The sequence below is a fragment of the Acanthochromis polyacanthus genome, chromosome 1 (genome assembly GCF_021347895.1).
Source record: "Acanthochromis polyacanthus isolate Apoly-LR-REF ecotype Palm Island chromosome 1, KAUST_Apoly_ChrSc, whole genome shotgun sequence".
Classification (NCBI taxonomy): domain Eukaryota; kingdom Metazoa; phylum Chordata; class Actinopteri; family Pomacentridae; genus Acanthochromis; species Acanthochromis polyacanthus.
Window position 1 is genome coordinate 50,320,601 of NC_067113.1, and position 17,460 is coordinate 50,338,060.

General features: G+C 39.5%; 1 protein-coding gene across 5 annotated transcripts in view; it reads left to right on the top strand.

Moving 5' to 3' along the window:
* The window catches only part of LOC110962728 (protein PHTF2), an 82,563-nt gene extending 69,251 nt beyond the window's left edge, over positions 1-13,312 (top strand). For 2 of the 5 annotated variants that reach the window (XM_022210738.2, XM_051959148.1), the window contains 14 exons: positions 1,687-1,848; positions 4,263-4,491; positions 5,102-5,248; positions 5,325-5,481; positions 5,605-5,675; positions 6,377-6,505; positions 6,593-6,678; positions 7,353-7,545; positions 7,657-7,788; positions 7,882-7,968; positions 9,102-9,257; positions 9,329-9,424; positions 9,818-9,943; positions 11,084-13,312. In XM_022210738.2, the coding sequence (XP_022066430.1) occupies positions 1,687-1,848; positions 4,263-4,491; positions 5,102-5,248; positions 5,325-5,481; positions 5,605-5,675; positions 6,377-6,505; positions 6,593-6,678; positions 7,353-7,545; positions 7,657-7,788; positions 7,882-7,968; positions 9,102-9,257; positions 9,329-9,424; positions 9,818-9,943; positions 11,084-11,104 (1,792 nt within the window). In that variant the 3' untranslated portion in view covers positions 11,105-13,312. Of the gene's footprint in view, positions 1-1,686; positions 1,849-4,262; positions 4,492-5,101; positions 5,249-5,324; positions 5,482-5,604; positions 5,676-6,376; positions 6,506-6,592; positions 6,679-7,352; positions 7,546-7,656; positions 7,789-7,881; positions 7,969-9,057; positions 9,082-9,101; positions 9,258-9,328; positions 9,425-9,817; positions 9,944-11,083 lie in introns of those variants that run through there. The other 3 variants (XM_022210739.2, XM_022210740.2, XM_051959158.1) reach the window with 3 other exon arrangements.
* Positions 13,313-17,460: the final 4,148 nt, after the last annotated feature.

A 17,460-nucleotide genomic window follows, 5' to 3' on the forward strand; every position in this document is an offset into this window, starting at 1 on the left:
TCTGATAAATTTCCAGTTTAGACAGAAGGCTCACTGTGTGAAAGTAGAGGAGGCTGCTTACCTGCTGCTGTGTTTTGTAGTGTTTAGATTTGCAGTTTGTGAGTTTCTCTCTGTTGGTTTAAAGCTTGTCAGTGTGTGACTGCTGTCTCTGGTTCACAATGAAATAAAGACAATTTTCAGACTCTCGGGAAGAAAATTGGACCATGCCACAGTTTTGGAAAGAGTTGCAGGAGACAAAGCAAACGGTTTGCTGCTTCACTGAGCCATCAGTCATGAAAAGAGCAGAGTTCTATTAAACAGAGACAATTCAGTTTGTCTGAATATTACTCTGGATCCGTCTTTTTCTTCTCCCTGTCAGACCACGCAGACATTTATCAGTCGCTGCAGCAGAAAACGATTTAAAACCAGACTGAACAGGATGCTTTCATGCATCAACGTTACACTTTAGAGGGAGAGGTTCTGTTTGGTTACCGGCCCACATACGCTGACACAAAACAAATTAAACATCACCCGGCACATTACAGTAACAGAAGATGTCAAACAGTCTTATTATGACACAGAATTGTTGTCAATCACAGGATAAATTTATTATAAATTTGAAAAACAAAACACACCTTCTGCCCTCCAACATGTCTGTTTTAATATTATTATTGTTAACCAATCTATTCATTGCAATGTTTAGGTTCAAGTTCTGCAGAAAAACACACTAAATCAGAAAATATCTAGAATTCGTTGTTGATTTTGGGATATTTTCTTCGCATAGCATGTCTGCATTGTGAGAATAGTGGAAAGAAATACAGTATCTGCAATATGTATTTAGGTAAGAATTCCATGCAGATTAGCACATAGTTAATTAGAAAATGTGTCATTTGCATATTTGCATATTCAGTTTCAGAAACTTGGACAAAAAAACCTAAGTTTTTCCGCTTAAACCGTGGTATAAGATAGACTTTATTGATCTCACAAAGGAGAAATTTACTGTTACAGAGCTCTTAGGAACAAACAGAGGGGTGCAAAAAGTCACGAAAGGTTTACAGTACATTTTGCAGTACGTATTTGGTACTTGAATCCACCTTTGCCCACTTCAGCAGCACTTAAACACACCAGACTCCAGCTTCATTCCTCTCTATGAGGGTTTTTACAGAGAAGCGTTCATTTATCTTTCGCCATCTGATGTAGGAAGCATTTTACTTTATTCAGTGTTCACGTTACTGTTTTAGAAATGAAAACAGATTAGTGTACGTTTAGATAGATTAACCCTCTTTTGCCTAGATTACATCTCCTCTTACTAAATCAAAGAAATATGGAATTGCAGACATTTCTTTTATAAAACATGAACATAATGAAGTATTTTTTGCTCTTGAGGTCATACAATTTTTTCCATTTAACTTTTGGCTTGTACGTTTTGCAGATTTTTCTGACGTTTTCAGATTAACAGTGCTCTGAATCAGCCTCTGTATCCACCAGGTGCCAGCTGTACTCCTGAGAAGCACTGATGTGGTAAAATTGTGACTCACAGCACTATTTAGCATCTGTTAAAGGTGGAACTTAACTTGCTGTGTTGGTGAAAAGCTTCTCATCAGTGCGGCCGGACTCCCGGTGGACACGCTGCTGTAGCTTCAACACTTGTTAGTCTGCAGGTTCGCTCTAAGTCTCTCTCCACCCTCCTTTATTTCCAAACTGAAGGAAGTTGAGGAAGGCATCTCAGATGGAGGTGCATAGGGAAGGCGACGGGTCTAGCACTACCGATAACACACAGGAGGGGGCGCCACACTCCCACTCAACCAGCACCACATACAGCCTGGGCGCTTTCTTCCAAGATTTCTGGCATGATATCTGTAAAGCTGGGTGTGTATCTTCGTTTCCCGTCTTCCTACAATGAGATGATGTGACCGAGTCGGGGCTGAGCTGCAGTTTGTCCACAGGAACTGACTCAAAACTTTTATTTACCGTCAGAAAAATCACCAAATTTTACAGTAGATGCCTTCTTCTTTATCATGAAGTGAAGTGTGACTAAAAAGAAAACGCATTTGCTGCATTTACAAATCCAAAAACTAAATGCCAGCCTCGACTCAGACGTAACCCGGGCTTCTTTAGCTGCAACATCATTTCCTCTCCTGAATGTTTATCCTCCTGGAGAAAGGTGGAGAAAATTCTGAACCCACTCATGAACAAATGAAGTCAAATCTGATTCAGAAAAGACATTTTTGCTGATTTCCACTAAAACTTTGCCGCCTTTATAAGTGACGACTCCTGTGCTGCCAAATCTTTCCATCGTTAATCAGGAGCAGGGGGATTTTGCAGCTACTTTTTATGTAAGTAACCTGCTGATGAAGCTGCGTTCAAAAGAAGCATGGGGACACGCCTCTTGGCTGACAAATATTCTGCCATATTGTTTATCTCACTCGTTTTTAGCCTGATCCAAACAGATGAATGTCTCAGGCCGCTGCTTCTCCCCACGCTTCTGGTTCAGCAGCTTTCAGCAGACTGCAGCTCTGTGGAACAATTCAGAAAACAACTCCTCATTTGACGACTTCATCCACTGATTATCTGCCAGTCACTTCAGCTCTTAGTACGAGACGCTAGTGCCTTTGTCATATAATTATACTCATTAATCCTCTGATTTGCTCTCTTGTTTACCTTTTTAACTATTTAGAATTCCTTTCAGAAAAAGATTCTTTTGAATCCTCCTTCACAAGAAAGCCAGGAGTACAACCAAGGTTAAGAAATTGCATTAAATCTTATGATAGAGAAGACAATGCTTGATGCTCATAGCTTTTATCAGTTCACTTGCTCCATGTTTCACTTGAATGTAAAGAAGTTTATAAATAATTGTTCATCAAATAGTTGCTATTAAAAATATGAACAGATCTTAAATTAACTTCAGAATAGATGTAGTACCTGGTTGAACCACCTTAGTGTTTATTGATATGGAGTCACAGGTGACCACCTTTAAGGTAAGTTTATTTGTAAATTCATACACAAGGCAATTCAAGCTGCTTTACAATGGCAAAGAACTTTAAAAAATATAAAGATGATTTAAAAGTTGATTTAAAATCAGAGAAATGGAACATAAAAGTTCAGTAAAAGTCAGAAAAGAGAAGTAGTCAAAGAGAAAGCTGCAGTAAAAAATCAGCCCTGATTTAAAAGAGCAGTCAGTCTGAGCAGAACTCAGGTGTTCAGGAAGTTTGTTCCACAGGTGAGGAGCATCATAGCTGAATGCTGCTTCATTAGTCTTGGTTCTGGTTCTGGGAAGCACACAGTAAACCTGTCCCTGATGATCTGAGGGCTCTGGATGCTTCACATGGAAATAATAAGTCCAGGATGTGTTTTGGTCCGAGACCATTCAGTGCTTTGTAGACCAGGAGTCAGATTTTAACTCTATTGTTTTTTGACTAACAGGAAGCCAGAGCAGTGGTTTGAGAGCCGGTGTAATACGGTCCAGTTTGCTGGTTTCAGGGTAAATAAAGAATATAACTGGGAGTATCTGTAAATTTTAGAGGTGGCAGTAAATGTGGGCAGATTTTTTTAGGCTAATGCAGAAAAAGTATTTGTGGACTTTGTTCCTACTGAGCAGCTGTTTTTAGCAGCTGGACTAAAGTGTGTTACACTGAAGAAGTGAGTTATCAATCATTATATTGATATTAGATTACTATAAAGACATTGAAGATGTTATAGGCTGTTTAGTGCAGCCAGCTCGTTTAAAGTTAAATACTTTTGAATTTGTCAATATAATCATTGTAGAGTAATTTTAAGTCAAAGTCGCATCATTTTGCTACTTTATTCATCATTCAAGTCACTTGGTGTTCACTTAATATGTTCCTCAGTTTCCTGATGTAACTGGGCAGATTTTACAGAAAACATGAAGTTTCCTTATTTTAAAAGCTGTTTTATCAGGATATGTAAGAACATCCACCATATTTAATTCATTTCAACCATTAATCAGTTATTGTCAACTTCAGTTCAGTTCAAACACTTCATTTATCCCCGAGGGGCAATTAACTTAGCCAACTATCGGTTAAAGAATTCAGTATTTGCATTCATACCTGAATGTTTGGTCTGATACATCACATTTCTGATCCTACACAAATGTTCCACAGTGTTGTCCACTGCCTGCTCTTTTGGTGTAAGTCACTGCATGTCTGCATATGAGACTAGAACTACTTGTAATGTCACTGCCCTGTTACTTATTTTTACCTAAACATGTCTCCTCCTATACGTCTTTCTCCATCGGTCTCCTGTCTCATCTTTTCCTCCCGAAGATCTAAGAAGTCCAAGCTCTCCATTGACAAATCCACAGAGACGGACAACGGCTACGTGTCGCTGGACGGCCGGGTGACCAACCGCAGCAGTGAGGAGGGTCTTCAGCTCCACGAGCAGCGATGTGATTTGTTGAACAGAGCTGACGAGGTTTGCTGGAACTCCCACATCCAGCCTGCACACGCTCACACAGGACGCAGCTCAGGACTGATGCTGGCCAACGGCAGTAAGGTGACCAATCAGAGTTCATTTAACTAGAATATAATTAAAGGAAACGACTCCAAAAACCAAAAAAAAAGCGTCACTGTGGCCTGAGATCTGCATACTGGACTAGCTAGATTTACTGACCAGTCAGCTTTAGAATAGTAGCGAGTGAGTAATCTGAGTCCTCCAGTCGTGTCATAAAGTTTGAGACATGAAGAGAACAATTTGAAGTTGAGCATTTATTTATTCTCTGCACTTTTAAGGCTATGTCAGAGGCTTGCCAAATTTACTGCAACTCATTTTTAAAAAATGTAATTAAAAACAAAATGCAACATATTTCAGTATCTCACATGAAAAATTCAACAAAATACATTTGTACATAAGAGGACGTTATGTCTGAAATCCCCGAATAAGTTTCCTAAAAAGTTAACGGCATATTTATATTAGTTTGTTGTAACTGTTATGTTTGATTATATAATGATGCAAATAAACCCTCAAAGTTTGTTCATCGTGTCCACGAAAAGGAAAAGCTGCAAAAAACGTGATTAATCGAAGTTCAAATTCAGACAGTATTTAAAATGTGTGGAACCACAGAAGGCCTGTGGATTTGGCTGATTGGTCTGTCTGTGTTTCTAAGGATCCTGCGTCTGACGAGGCGTCCAGTGAGGAGGACCCTGAAGCTTCCTACAGCGCCCTCCGCAGGGGAGTGGAGAGGATGAACAGTGACTGTACGCTCAGAAACCGCAAGAGTTCCCACCACTACAAGAAACACTACGCTGTGGAGGTAAACAAACTTAAATCCTAACTCGTAGTAACGTTTTGTAGTTTTCACTGAATAACAGTCTTCTGCTCTGTGTCAGGACGTCCCCAAGTCCGGCACCAGCTGTAGCTCCAGATGTTCCAGTCTGAGGACTCAAGACTCGGAGAGCACTCGACACGAGTCAGAGACCGAGGACCTGATGTGGGAAGATTTCCTGCACTGTGCAGAGTGCAGATCATCCTGCACCTCAGAAACAGGTCAGACACAAGCAAGATGTGTTTAAATGTTATTCAGACTTAATCTAATGAACTTTCCTTGTTCAAACATAAATCTGTGGGTTAGTGTCTGTAAATGAATACCGTCACTCCTTCTCTTTGCAGAGGGAGAGGGAGGAGGAACACCCGTCTGTCCTCCTGCTAAAAAGGAGTACAGAGACGACCCTTTCCATCAGGTCCGTGAAGCCTCTGAACTAGAAGTAGAGAACTCAAAATGTCTTCTGTGCAGCATTACACAACCATTAAAAATAAAACAAAATAAAGAATTTTTCATTTATTCTATAAAAATTGGAATCAGTGTGTACAACATTGCTCCAAGCACCCGCAGGTGTAACCAATACAGCAAAAAAAAAAAAAAAAAATCATTAGTCTACATTTTATAGATATCACCCAGAGCAGGGCAGAACGTTTTCTTTTGTTTTTTATTTACAGAATCTCATTCTAAACCAAGGAATTTACAGAATGTTGCGATTTCATTACATGTTTTTAAGTTTAGTTTCGGGTAATTTTTTCCCAATCAGTTGGTCGCTGTAAAGGTAAAAATCACATGATTCTGTTTTTCTGGCTTTGATTTTGTAAAGACAACATGTTGTTTAAAACCACTGGCACGATTTGGGGAAATGTTTAGTACTGCTACAAAGTTATTTTTTACTCTATATCGTTATTTCAGGTGCATTTATTGACTACAGTCGACTTCAGCCGTTTAAAGAATAGTTGTACGTTACCTTGACAACCAAATTTAATCCAGTTTCAATCCACATATTGTCTGACCCGTAAATCAGGTAGACATCAGATATTTACAGTTTTCTTTCTTACCGCTGAAGTAAATAGTAACAGAGGGCAGAGTAGCTGCTGTTTTAATGTTGGTGTTCTGCAGGGTCACATTCCCTGGCTGCACAGCTCCAACCCCGGCCTGGAGAGAGTGAGCGCCATCGTGTGGGAGGGAAACGAGTGTAAGAAGGCAGACATGTCGGTGCTGGAGATCAGCGGCATGATCATGAACAGAGTGAGTGACACTTTGTTTTGCCATAAGCAGACAGAAGGACTAAAACACTAACGAGTGAACCACTAAGAACTTTGGCTTTTTGTACAGGTGAACCTTTACACTCCTGGTATTGGTTACCAGGTGTTTGGGAACCTGGTTTCAGTCACACTCGGACTCACACCCTTTGCTTACAGGTACAGTAAAACTGTCACATGTGTGTAGTCTTTCAACATGTTCTAACATTAACTGAGTAGAATAGATGTATATTGTAGATATCTAATTTAATTCTTCCTTGTTTAATATGAATATTTAATGTCCACATCATTCGTCCTCCAACAAATGTCAGTTTTAGCATTTCTATTTAAATGACTTCTAAATTTCATATTATCTATTATAACGTAACTTTTCTGCAACAGAATGAGAAAAATTCCCATTTCAGATATTTATCCATCATATTTATTGTTGGTATCTAAAAAACAAACAACTAGCAGTGTGTTTCAGATATTTAAAATAATAATTCATGTATCTGACATGTGTTCACTGTAAATAAAGGGAAGCCCTACATGCACAAATAGTAGAGTAGATGTCATTTGTCTGAAGTGTAATTCCAGACAGAAATGTGGTTTGATTAAAGATTAGAACAACTTGCTGTAGTTAAACCTTCTCAACAAAGTTTTTTTCAGAAAGATTAAAATCAGACAAAATGGAAATTATTGAACAGATTAACAAAAATAGTTAAAGATTTGTAGCAAATGGATTTTTTTCTCTATGGTCAGTTACATTTTTTTTCCTTACTGCTTTAATTTCAGACATAAAAATCTTTGCTGCGTATTTTACTGACTCCTAATCTTCTGTCTCTGTGCTGCAGACTGGCTCAGTACCGTGACTTGGATCAGCTGACGACGCTCTCAGCCAATGAGCTGCTGTCTGTGGCGTTGGGCGGCGGCTGTGGGTCGGACGCCTTGGTGATCACCATGGTAACGCTCAGCTTCCTGGTGCGCGTTTGCCTTATCTGGCTCTTCTTCTTCCTGCTCAGCGTGGCAGAGAGAACCTACAAACAGGTGAGAGAAGCAGGTCCTGATTAAATAGCTGTAAAACTGCACCGCTGTCGTTTTAACCGTGTGAACCTCTGCTGAACTTATCCGTGTCATTTGTGCTCATGTGTGTTCCAGAGGCTCCTGTTTGCCAAGCTGTTTGGTCACCTGACTTCAGCCCGCAGAGCCAGGAAGTCTGAAGTCCCACATTTTAGGCTGAAGAAAGTTCAGAACATCAAGATGTGGCTGTCGCTACGCTCCTACCTCAAGGTACATCTGCCTGTCAGTTCTACTGCTGTAGCATTAAATTCACTGACTGAGAGCTGGGCACATTCATAGCTGTAATTTACATGGAATCTGCAGAGACGGGGTCCTCAGCGTTCAGTGGATGTCATTGTGTCGTCTGCCTTCCTGCTCACTTTGTCTGTGGTCTTCATCTGCTGTGCCCAGGTAAATGACAAACTGCACTGAAGGAGCATTCCAGTGTATTTTAACACAGCTTTAAGTGACATAATTTTGCAGTTTTCGCCTCAGTTGTAGAGATTTAACCCCTTGACGCCTATTGTCGTGAATTTGCAACATATCACTTTCTTTCAGACTGAGATAGTGTATCCATTCCCCCAGTGCTGGTTTGTGCATGTTCAGTACGTACCTCAGAACCTTTTGCAAGCACTGGTTTCTCATAGGACCGGTCAGAGTGGGACCTAATTATTGTATATCTGTCATTATGATTATATATCTGTTCTATGTGTAATAGATAAATTAACAATCTCCAGTTATTTTAGCATCAGCTGGAGAGTAAAAACACACTAAAAAACGTTTTTCCTCTCATTGTAAGGGGTTAAGGAAACAAGTTCAACAGGATAATTGTCTTGACTTTCGCAATGATTATTTTAAACATTTGTTTTCAAGTCTGACTGAAATTATCTGCCTGATTTTACTAACTGTTAGCGCTATCTATCCCTGGATGCAGCTAACATAGTTATGCTAATGATGATGTTTCCATTACAAGCAGCTAATTTCTGTTTTTCCTTTCGTCAGACGCAAAGCAAATGTAAAAATCAACTTTATTTGGAAAGCTGCAAGTAGTCGTGTTAAATTATCCCACTAAATGCAGAAGTGAAGAGTGCAAAGTTAGCATGACACCGACAACTACGTGAATGGGAAATCTGAATTCTAAGTTAAGATGGTGAATTCAGCAGCATCTTCCTAACAAGTAGCATTTATGAGCTTTATTGTCACATGTGACAGCAAACCTGAAATGAGAGCAGTTAAATTGTATTATAAACCGCACTGAGACCAACATCTCACTTAACTGTGGAGCTTTTTGGGCCAATGCATTCCAATGGAAATGCATTTTGCAATTCCAGTGCCAGTGAAACGGCACAGCCACTTAACTCGCTTGAAAATGCTCCTCTTATGGAGGCAGTAACTGGTTGGTTGGCTTTCTGATGGGCTCAATATTGTTCTGCTCTTTTTAAATGAGACTAGTCTCAATAAGTCTATGTTGTTGTTGTTTTTTTGTTTTTTTTTTAACAGATTTTCTAAATAAACAGACTGATATACTTGCCTGTCCCCTCCAGCTGCTGCATGTCCATGAAACGTTCCTGGAGTGCCACTATAACTGGGAGCTGGTGATCTGGTGCTCCAGTCTGTCGCTGTTCCTGCTCAGGTTCGTCACTTTGGGCTCAGAGACCAGCAAGAAGTACAGCAACACCTCCATCCTGCTCACTGAACAGGTACACAAACACAGATGGTACACACAGTAAAGCCTTCCAACCCTCACACTGACCCACGGTGTGTCGCACAGATCAACCTGTATCTGAAGATGGAGAAGAAGCCAAACAAGAAAGAGGAGCTGACACTGGTCAACAACGTCTTAAAACTGGCTACCAAACTACTCAAGGTACCGACTGGCGGCTTTCAAAGCTCCTCTTCTAACTTCTCCTTGAGAATAGTAGTTTTGATCCGTATTTGACTGATGTATAGCATTTAAGCTAATTGTCTTTTGCCTAAACAAAAATGTTGGCAGTGAATTTGTTTCATTGGATATTTGTGGAACTGATTGAAATAGGTGAATGAATTTAGGGGTGGGATTAAATAAGTTTAACTTCTTCCCACTCCCTTCCGAACATGTTGAAGTTTGTTTTTTCCTCTTACTCGATATATGAGTAGCATGGTGGACTATTCATTGTTTTTTGTGACACATTAATTGAATGTTATTAATTACATGTTTGAAATAAATAAATGAAATGAACTTTTCATGTCCCTGCTGCTGTGCTTATACTTGTTTATCCAGGAGCTGGATACTCCGTTCAGGTTGTACGGTTTGACGATGAACCCTCTGCTCTACAACATCACCCAGGTGGTCATCCTGTCTGCCGTGTCAGGAGTCATATCTGACCTGTTAGGGTTTAACCTGAAGGTAAACACACGACGTTTACAGTTACTGCTGCTCTTGGTTGAATAGGATCAATTAGCTAACGAGGTAGCGCATTTGTTTTATTCACTTCTGCCTTGTGACTGAACATCAGCCTATTTGCACGATAACAGAGACACGTCATGTCAAGTTCCACTACTGCAAGCACACACACTGACTGCAGTTATTTTCCTAGATATTTGCTGGTTTAAAACTGCTAAATGTTGCAGCAAAGTAAACCCACATAAGGAAAAGAGTCGCTTAGTAAACCTGCATGAAACTTTTGCATCAGTTTCAATGAGATGAATTCTGATTCTCAGCTATGCACTCTGTACCTTTGAGGAAACTGAAAACCAGAAGGTTTAAATCGGAGACAGCCTGGTGGTTTCTGTTGCACCGTACAATTTATTACAACCCTAAACTGTTTGAGCAAGAAGTTGAGTCAGTCTTCTGATAATTGTGAAAGATGCAGTAAAATTGCACAATTGGATAGTCGTGCTTTAGAACAGAATCTAAATAGTTTACTGATCCCCAAGGGGAAATTCTCCTGTTGCAGCAGCAAGAAAGAGTAAAGTTGCCACCACAATACAAATAAATAAGAAAAATATATCAAAGTACAGAAAGTGTAAAGTATAATATGATTTTTAAAAAGCACTAAAATGAAAGAGGAAATAAAGGTCCTGTAAAAATAAATGTGCAGTTAACAGTAAAGCACACATCGTCCAGATTTATCATACATTTGATTCAATGCCTCACAGTTTAACAAAAAAAGAATATTTTATTTCTTCACAAAGGAGGAAGATTTGATAGACCTCATTAGCTTTCGTTGTGTGTCGTTAATAAACTGACTGTATGTTTATTTACTGCGTTGTCCAGTCAGCAGCAACTTTTCAGAGAAAAACAGAAGTGGAAAGTAGCATTTAATATTCATTTATTACATGAGACTACTTTGTTTTACTGTTTAGCAACATCAAATAAGGAAATATTGAGACTTTTTCTGTCAGCAATCACATGAAGTAGTAAAAACTGTCTTCACCTACAGCGCTACTAATTTTTGTGGAATTTCCTGTATTTTCAAACTGTCATCCTGGACGGTCGTCGGTCTGATTTGTGTCTCAACCTGTTTGTTTTCTCTCCTGTCCACAGCTGTGGAAGATCAAATCGTGACGGTGTAGTGAGAAACGGCGTGGACTCTTGACTGACTGACTCACTGAACGCTCGTCGTCTGACTGTTGGACTCACTGAAAGACTGAATGTCAGTCTCAACATATCAGAGTGCTTTGACCTTCAACGTTCCCACTTTGTGCAATTCACAAACTATTTATTTACCCACTCAGTGTTTTTAACTTAGGGTTTATTTGAATTCTAGTTTGTTTCATTTTTTGTGGTCTGTGACACGAGACTATATTTTACCTGTCTACAAAAGTATTATTATGAGCATAAATTATTTTTAAAGTCATGGTTTAGGTTCTCAGCTGCGTTCACAAATTTGAAGGCGAAGTATTGAGATGCTGATGAGGCAGAAATCCTTTTGTTGTAATATTTGTGTTTTATTTGCTTAAACTGAAAGTTTTTATTTATAAGTCGAGTGAGTTTCAAGACTTTAAAAACCTGTTTTCAAATACGTATATTAGTCCGGTGGTTTTATTCCAACAATCAAAGTGGTTGAAACTTGTCAGAATCAGTTTCTAGTCTTATTCTAACCTAATGCTTTAGTTGTAATACATTAAATGAATTCTTAGGAGATGCAGTAAATGCTTTAAACCACAGCATATTGTGGTCACACTGCAGTTTTAAGGACACTTTCCGCTAAAAGTAAACATCCGTTTGGTATTTGGCAAATAAGAATGAGAGATTATTTACAATCTTAGTTTTAAAAAATCTTCACGACTAATTTCTATTTATACCAGCTCCCAGATGTGAACACTTCAAATGTTACATATCTGTTAACGGACGTTAACGGTTCTGTTCTGCAGGTAAATGTTCTGACTTACCTGAGAATATTTGTGCTTTATTTTGTTCTCACTGGGCAGCGGTACACGTCAGACGCCATCAGCACTGCAAAGAAACAATCACCCTGTTAAAGGAATAACAACAGTGACACTTCAGCCCAGACAGAATAAACACAGATGTAAAAAATAAGGTTTGCAGAAGGGTTCTTTGCTGCAGTCAGCGTCGTTTTTTTATTTGTTTTTACTTCATTTCATCACCTCGTCAGCGGTGTCGACAGTATTTCCAGCAATACAAGTGTAGATGGTTCCGTTTAAATTTCATATTACATCCATTACTACCTTTGTTTGCTGCAGACTTCTGACATTAAAATGTTCTATTTTGCTTTCAGCTCAGTTTCCCCTTTTTGATTTAAAGCTTCTCTGTACATTTGCAGATTTTTTTGTTGTTTAATTCTCCTGTTCTTAAATGCGAACTAGCTTCACGTGTTACCTCTCACTGTAGAGATGCTACATCCTGCTTATCATATGAAGACAGTTTTAGCTCCTCACATGTTAGCTCCATCAGTTCAGCCAGTTTAGAAACCCATTGGATCTCATACAAAATATCAAACTTCCAGAGCTACTTAAGATGGTAGATTTGTGTGCATGACATTTCAGTGAAGTCCTTTATTCCCCGTCTGTCACAGGTTTCTGTACACTGCAGTAAAAACATGTCTGTCCTTGGATGAAGATATGCACTTTAAAAACAGACTTTAAATGGAAGAAAAGAAGTTACATCTTGTTTCAATGTTGGGATTTTTCTTTGTACCTCACTTGTGTGAGAAGGTTGTGTGTGTGTGTTTGGCGTTACAGCAGATGCTAGCTCAGAACTTACAAATTGTATTAGAAATTCACATAATTCTGTGAAGCAAATCCTACACGGTACGTGAAGTTTTGATGCCCACAGAAAATATCTTACAATGCGAGTAAAATGCTGACGGAAATGTTCCTGAGGTAGCATTCTGCTCACTCTCATAAATGCTGGCATAATCATCTTCAGTGCATTTGAGGAGGAAGACCAAAGTGCTTATTTAACTGTTTTTGTCTCTGCTGGGAAAAGAATGTATTTGTAGCATTTATGCTTTAAAATCCTACTTGTTTCCCTTTGGAAATACCTGGTTTGTATTTTTGTTTTCTTTTTGTCGTTCATTTGTAAAGGCTGTTTGTTCCTCACGCTCATTAGAAAGAAGAGGCACGTTTTACTGCGTTTTTAAAGGAACAAAAATGTTTGAATTGTACGTATGAAAGTGAATCTAGGTAAAGGACTCCATGTTGTGATGCTGTTTTCAAAGAGTCCAACTATTTAGATTTAGGTTTTTTTGTGAACTGGTCTGTCCACAAGGTCTACGGTTTTATATGAAAAATAAAACAAATGGATGTTGAATTGTTGGTTCTCTTGTTGCTCAGTATTTTTGAAAATTCTCAACATAGACAAAGTAAGTAAAAATAAACGAACAGTAGAACAAGGGACTCCATCATGTGCACTACTGTTCTAAAGTTTGGGTTCACCCAGACAATTTCATGTTCTCCATTAAAACTGACACTTATTCATGTACTAAAATAACTGCACAAGGATTTTCTAATCATCAATTAGCCTTTCAACACCATTAGCTAACACAATGTAGCATTAGAACACAGGAGTGATGGTTGCTGGAAATGTTCCTCTGTACCCCTATGGAGATATTCCATTAAAAAATCAGCTGTTTCCAGCTAGAATAGTCATTTAGCACATTAACAATGTCTAGACTGTATTCATTTAATGTTATCTTCGTTGAAAAAAAGTTCTTCTTTCAAGTATAAGGACATTTCTAGGTGATCCCAAACTTGCTGTAAAGGAGTGAAAGTTGCTCCATATTAAAGTTGCTCTATATTGCCTAAGTTGCTCGATATTACTTAAGTTGCTCTGTATTAGTTAAGTTGATCTGTATTAGTTAAAGTTGCTCTATATTACTTAATTTGCTCCATATTAGGGCTGCAACAATGAATCGATTAAAATTGATTATTGAAAGCTTTGGCATCAAATTTCATTATCTATTCGTTTTCCTGCAATTCATGCATTGTTCGCTGTGTCGCAGAGCCGTCTACTTCACCTGTAGAGCTTTGTCAATGCTGGTTGACTGAAATAAAGTTTAAAAAACAAACAAAACTCTACCTAAAGAGCAAGTTGAACGGAACGAGGTGCAGGCAGAGCGGAGGCGGTATTTTCAAAGGAAGAGTAAATACAACAAATGAAACGGGAAAAAAAAGCAGTTTTACCTTTTTAAATGTAGGACAGATCAGAACCTTTCTTATGCTTTCCAACAGTCAGTGCAGCTGTTTTCTTCGACACCACTGCAACTTTTACCACCTTAGGACCTGCAAATAATTTACAGAAGTACCTTCTAACTTGGACTAGTGCTTAGTTGGATTATTTATTTCTGGTGTACATTCAGGACTTTATTTACATTACCACGGCTCAGAGAAATCAAGCAGAACACAAAGTTTGATTCACCATCACCCCTGGGGCCTCTTTCACGAAGCAGGTTTATTGAAAACTCTGGTTTGTTAACCCTGAAATGAGGGAAACTCCGAGTTTTCCATTTCACGAAGCGAGGTAACTCAACCCTGAGACAGAGGGGTAACTCTAGCCTGTTTCACAAAGAGGGGTAACTTAAACTCTCGGTCAGTTACTGCAGTAACAGACTCTATGACTTGAACCTGGTCGCCAGCAGGTTTATCTCTGTCTCCGCCCTTTTTCAGTCACACGCTGTTTCATTTCCTCATTCATTCAGTCAGTAAGCGAGCGAGTTTTGGTGTAGAACAGCTTTTATTAACGATCCAGTGGATAAAGGAGCAGCATTACTGCACAGATAATTAAATATTCGTCGGTAGATTATCATACCGAGCATAAATGTTCTCGCATTTCCGGACAATTATCTGTTTGAGCGGTACCATTTCGTAATCGTTTGAAGTCCATAATCTACATAAACAACCTAATCCGTCCTTACATTTACATTGGTTGTTGCTAGAGGTACGGACCCGTACCCGTAGCCTGTGGACCACGGATACGGCACTTTCCATTTGCCAATCAGATACGCGAGATCTGGTCACGTGACTCCCGGTAGACGCTAGCGGTACGGACCCGTAGCATCGGTACTACAGGTACGGACCCTAAACCTGACCCTAACACTAACCCTAACCTTAACCTTTGCTTACCTTTCAACAGTTTGCAGTGGTTAGCAGCTTCTTGACATGTGAGACTCACGTACGGGTCCGTATCTGTCTGGCAAATGGAAAGTGCAGTATCTGTAGCCCACAGGCTACGGGTACGGGTCCGTATCTGTAGACACTACCATTTACATTACCAACTAGTCATGCTCTCACATGCAGCAGATATTGTGTGTTGCGCTGCGGTTCTTTGCAAATGCAATTATTATAATAATAATGTTGGAGATGCAGAGCACTTCAGTAAGACAACTGTATGGAGGACGGTCAGAAAAGTGTTCCTGAACCTGAAACGGCTTTTCCTCATCATTGTGGTTTTCCTGGACATAAACCTGTCAGAGCATCAAGGAGGAGTTCCACAGGATTGCAGGTGAATGATGTAGAGATCTGTTAAATTCATTTTAAATCATATTCTGTTAATGACATTGTGCTGCAACCTCAGACTGGGATTAGTCATTTTCATTTCTTTTAGGATTTCCCAGTGTGATTGGCTGCATAGATGCACACACATCCCCATTACAGCTCCCTCACATCATGAACAGGAAGTCCATCCACAGCGTAAATGTGCAGGTAGGCTACAGGTAGACTGACTACGGTTTCTAAATGTTAAAGACTGCATCGTAGTTCAACATCTGTCATTCTCTGCACTGTCCAGATCATATGTGATGCTGCATACATCATTTCTAATGTGGAGGCCAAGTGGTCTGGCTCTGTTCATAACTCCAGGATTTATGGAGAGTCTAACCTGAGCAACAGACTGCAGCGTGGTCAGCAGCATAAAGATTTTCACAATAGAATTCACTTGTCTCCCTCCTTTAAAATACTCTAATGTATCCACTATACATTACAGGAGAGTTTGATGGCCTTCTGCTGGGTGACAGGGGTTACCATGCCAACCCAGGCTGATGACCTCATACCCTGACCCTGAACCCGGGTCCCAACAGAACTTCAACCGGGCTCACTGCAGGACCAGAGCCCGGGTGGAGATGACCATAGGTCTGCTGAAAGCCCATTTCCAGAGCCTACATCACCTCAGGGTGACCCCTGAGAGGCAGTGTTGTTTTTGGCAGCCAATTTAGATTTAGTCTTAGTTTTAGTCTTTTGGACGAAATCCTTATTCTATTTAGTCACAATTTAGTAATTTCTATAAGTGATAGTTTTAGTCCAGTTTTAGTCGACGAAAACTCAAAAGGTTTTAGTCTAGATGTATGAGCCTTTTAACAAATTACGTATTATTAACCTCACTGACAAAATGACAGTGGAATCAATGTTCATTACTACAAAAATGCCAACAAAGATATTCCTTCTTCAGGACTTGCGGGTTTATTTTTTGTCAGTTTAGAGTAGTATGTTAAGGTTAAGGTTTTGTAGAATAAATATCCTCGTCTCTATTATTGTTCTACATCGTTAGAAATAAAAAAATACCTTTAATTCTGTTCTGTAAAGTCAGTGCATTTAATTTACAATGCATTGATTCTATAGAATACAATGTTGATTAACTTGCAATGCCCCAGTAAAATAAATAAATCCTGAATAACAGGGGAACAATTAGATGAAGCATATCGATGTTCTGAAGGCTGGAATGTGAAATCTCTGGTTAGAATGTGGTCAGATGGTTTATATGATGTTATTGTTTTACTTCAAATCTGTTTAAAAGTAGAACAACTCAGGTCCAACTGGTTTATCGCAGTAAGCTTTGAAAACGGTATTAGAACTTCTCTTGCCGTTTCTGTCTGATCGTCGGACTGAGGCCACAGACTGTCACCAGTTAATCTGATCGTCACACTCTGCCGCAGTGAAGCGATATTTCCACTCCGTTAGGTGGAAGTCCTCATTAAACCGAGAATTTTACTGGTAGACGGAACAGCCGTGAGTCCCAACAGAGCAATAACGACAACGTTAAAGCTGACAAGAAGAACATTTCGGAACAGTTTATTGACGTCTGTGTGTTTTGAACAGGCATCGGTACAGTCACCTATGCTATGCATTGCCGTTGTAACAGCTTCGCTCACTGAATATCACCAGTTGATCGAAACCATCCATTAACGTTTTCGTCCTGTCTCGTCTCTTGAACGAAAACTCGCACACGTCTCGTCATGTTTTGGTCATCAAAGAGCCGCGTTTATTTCGTCATCGTTTCGTTTTCGTCATGAAAAAAAGGGGCGTCAACGAAATAATTTCGTCATCGTTAACGAAAACAACACTGCTGAGAGGGCCTGTGATATTACTGTGGCATGTCTTGTTCTTCATAATTTTACCACTATTAGAGGAGAGCAAAACCCTGCCCTACAAACTGAAGACCCAGATGATGACCCCATCCGCCTGCAG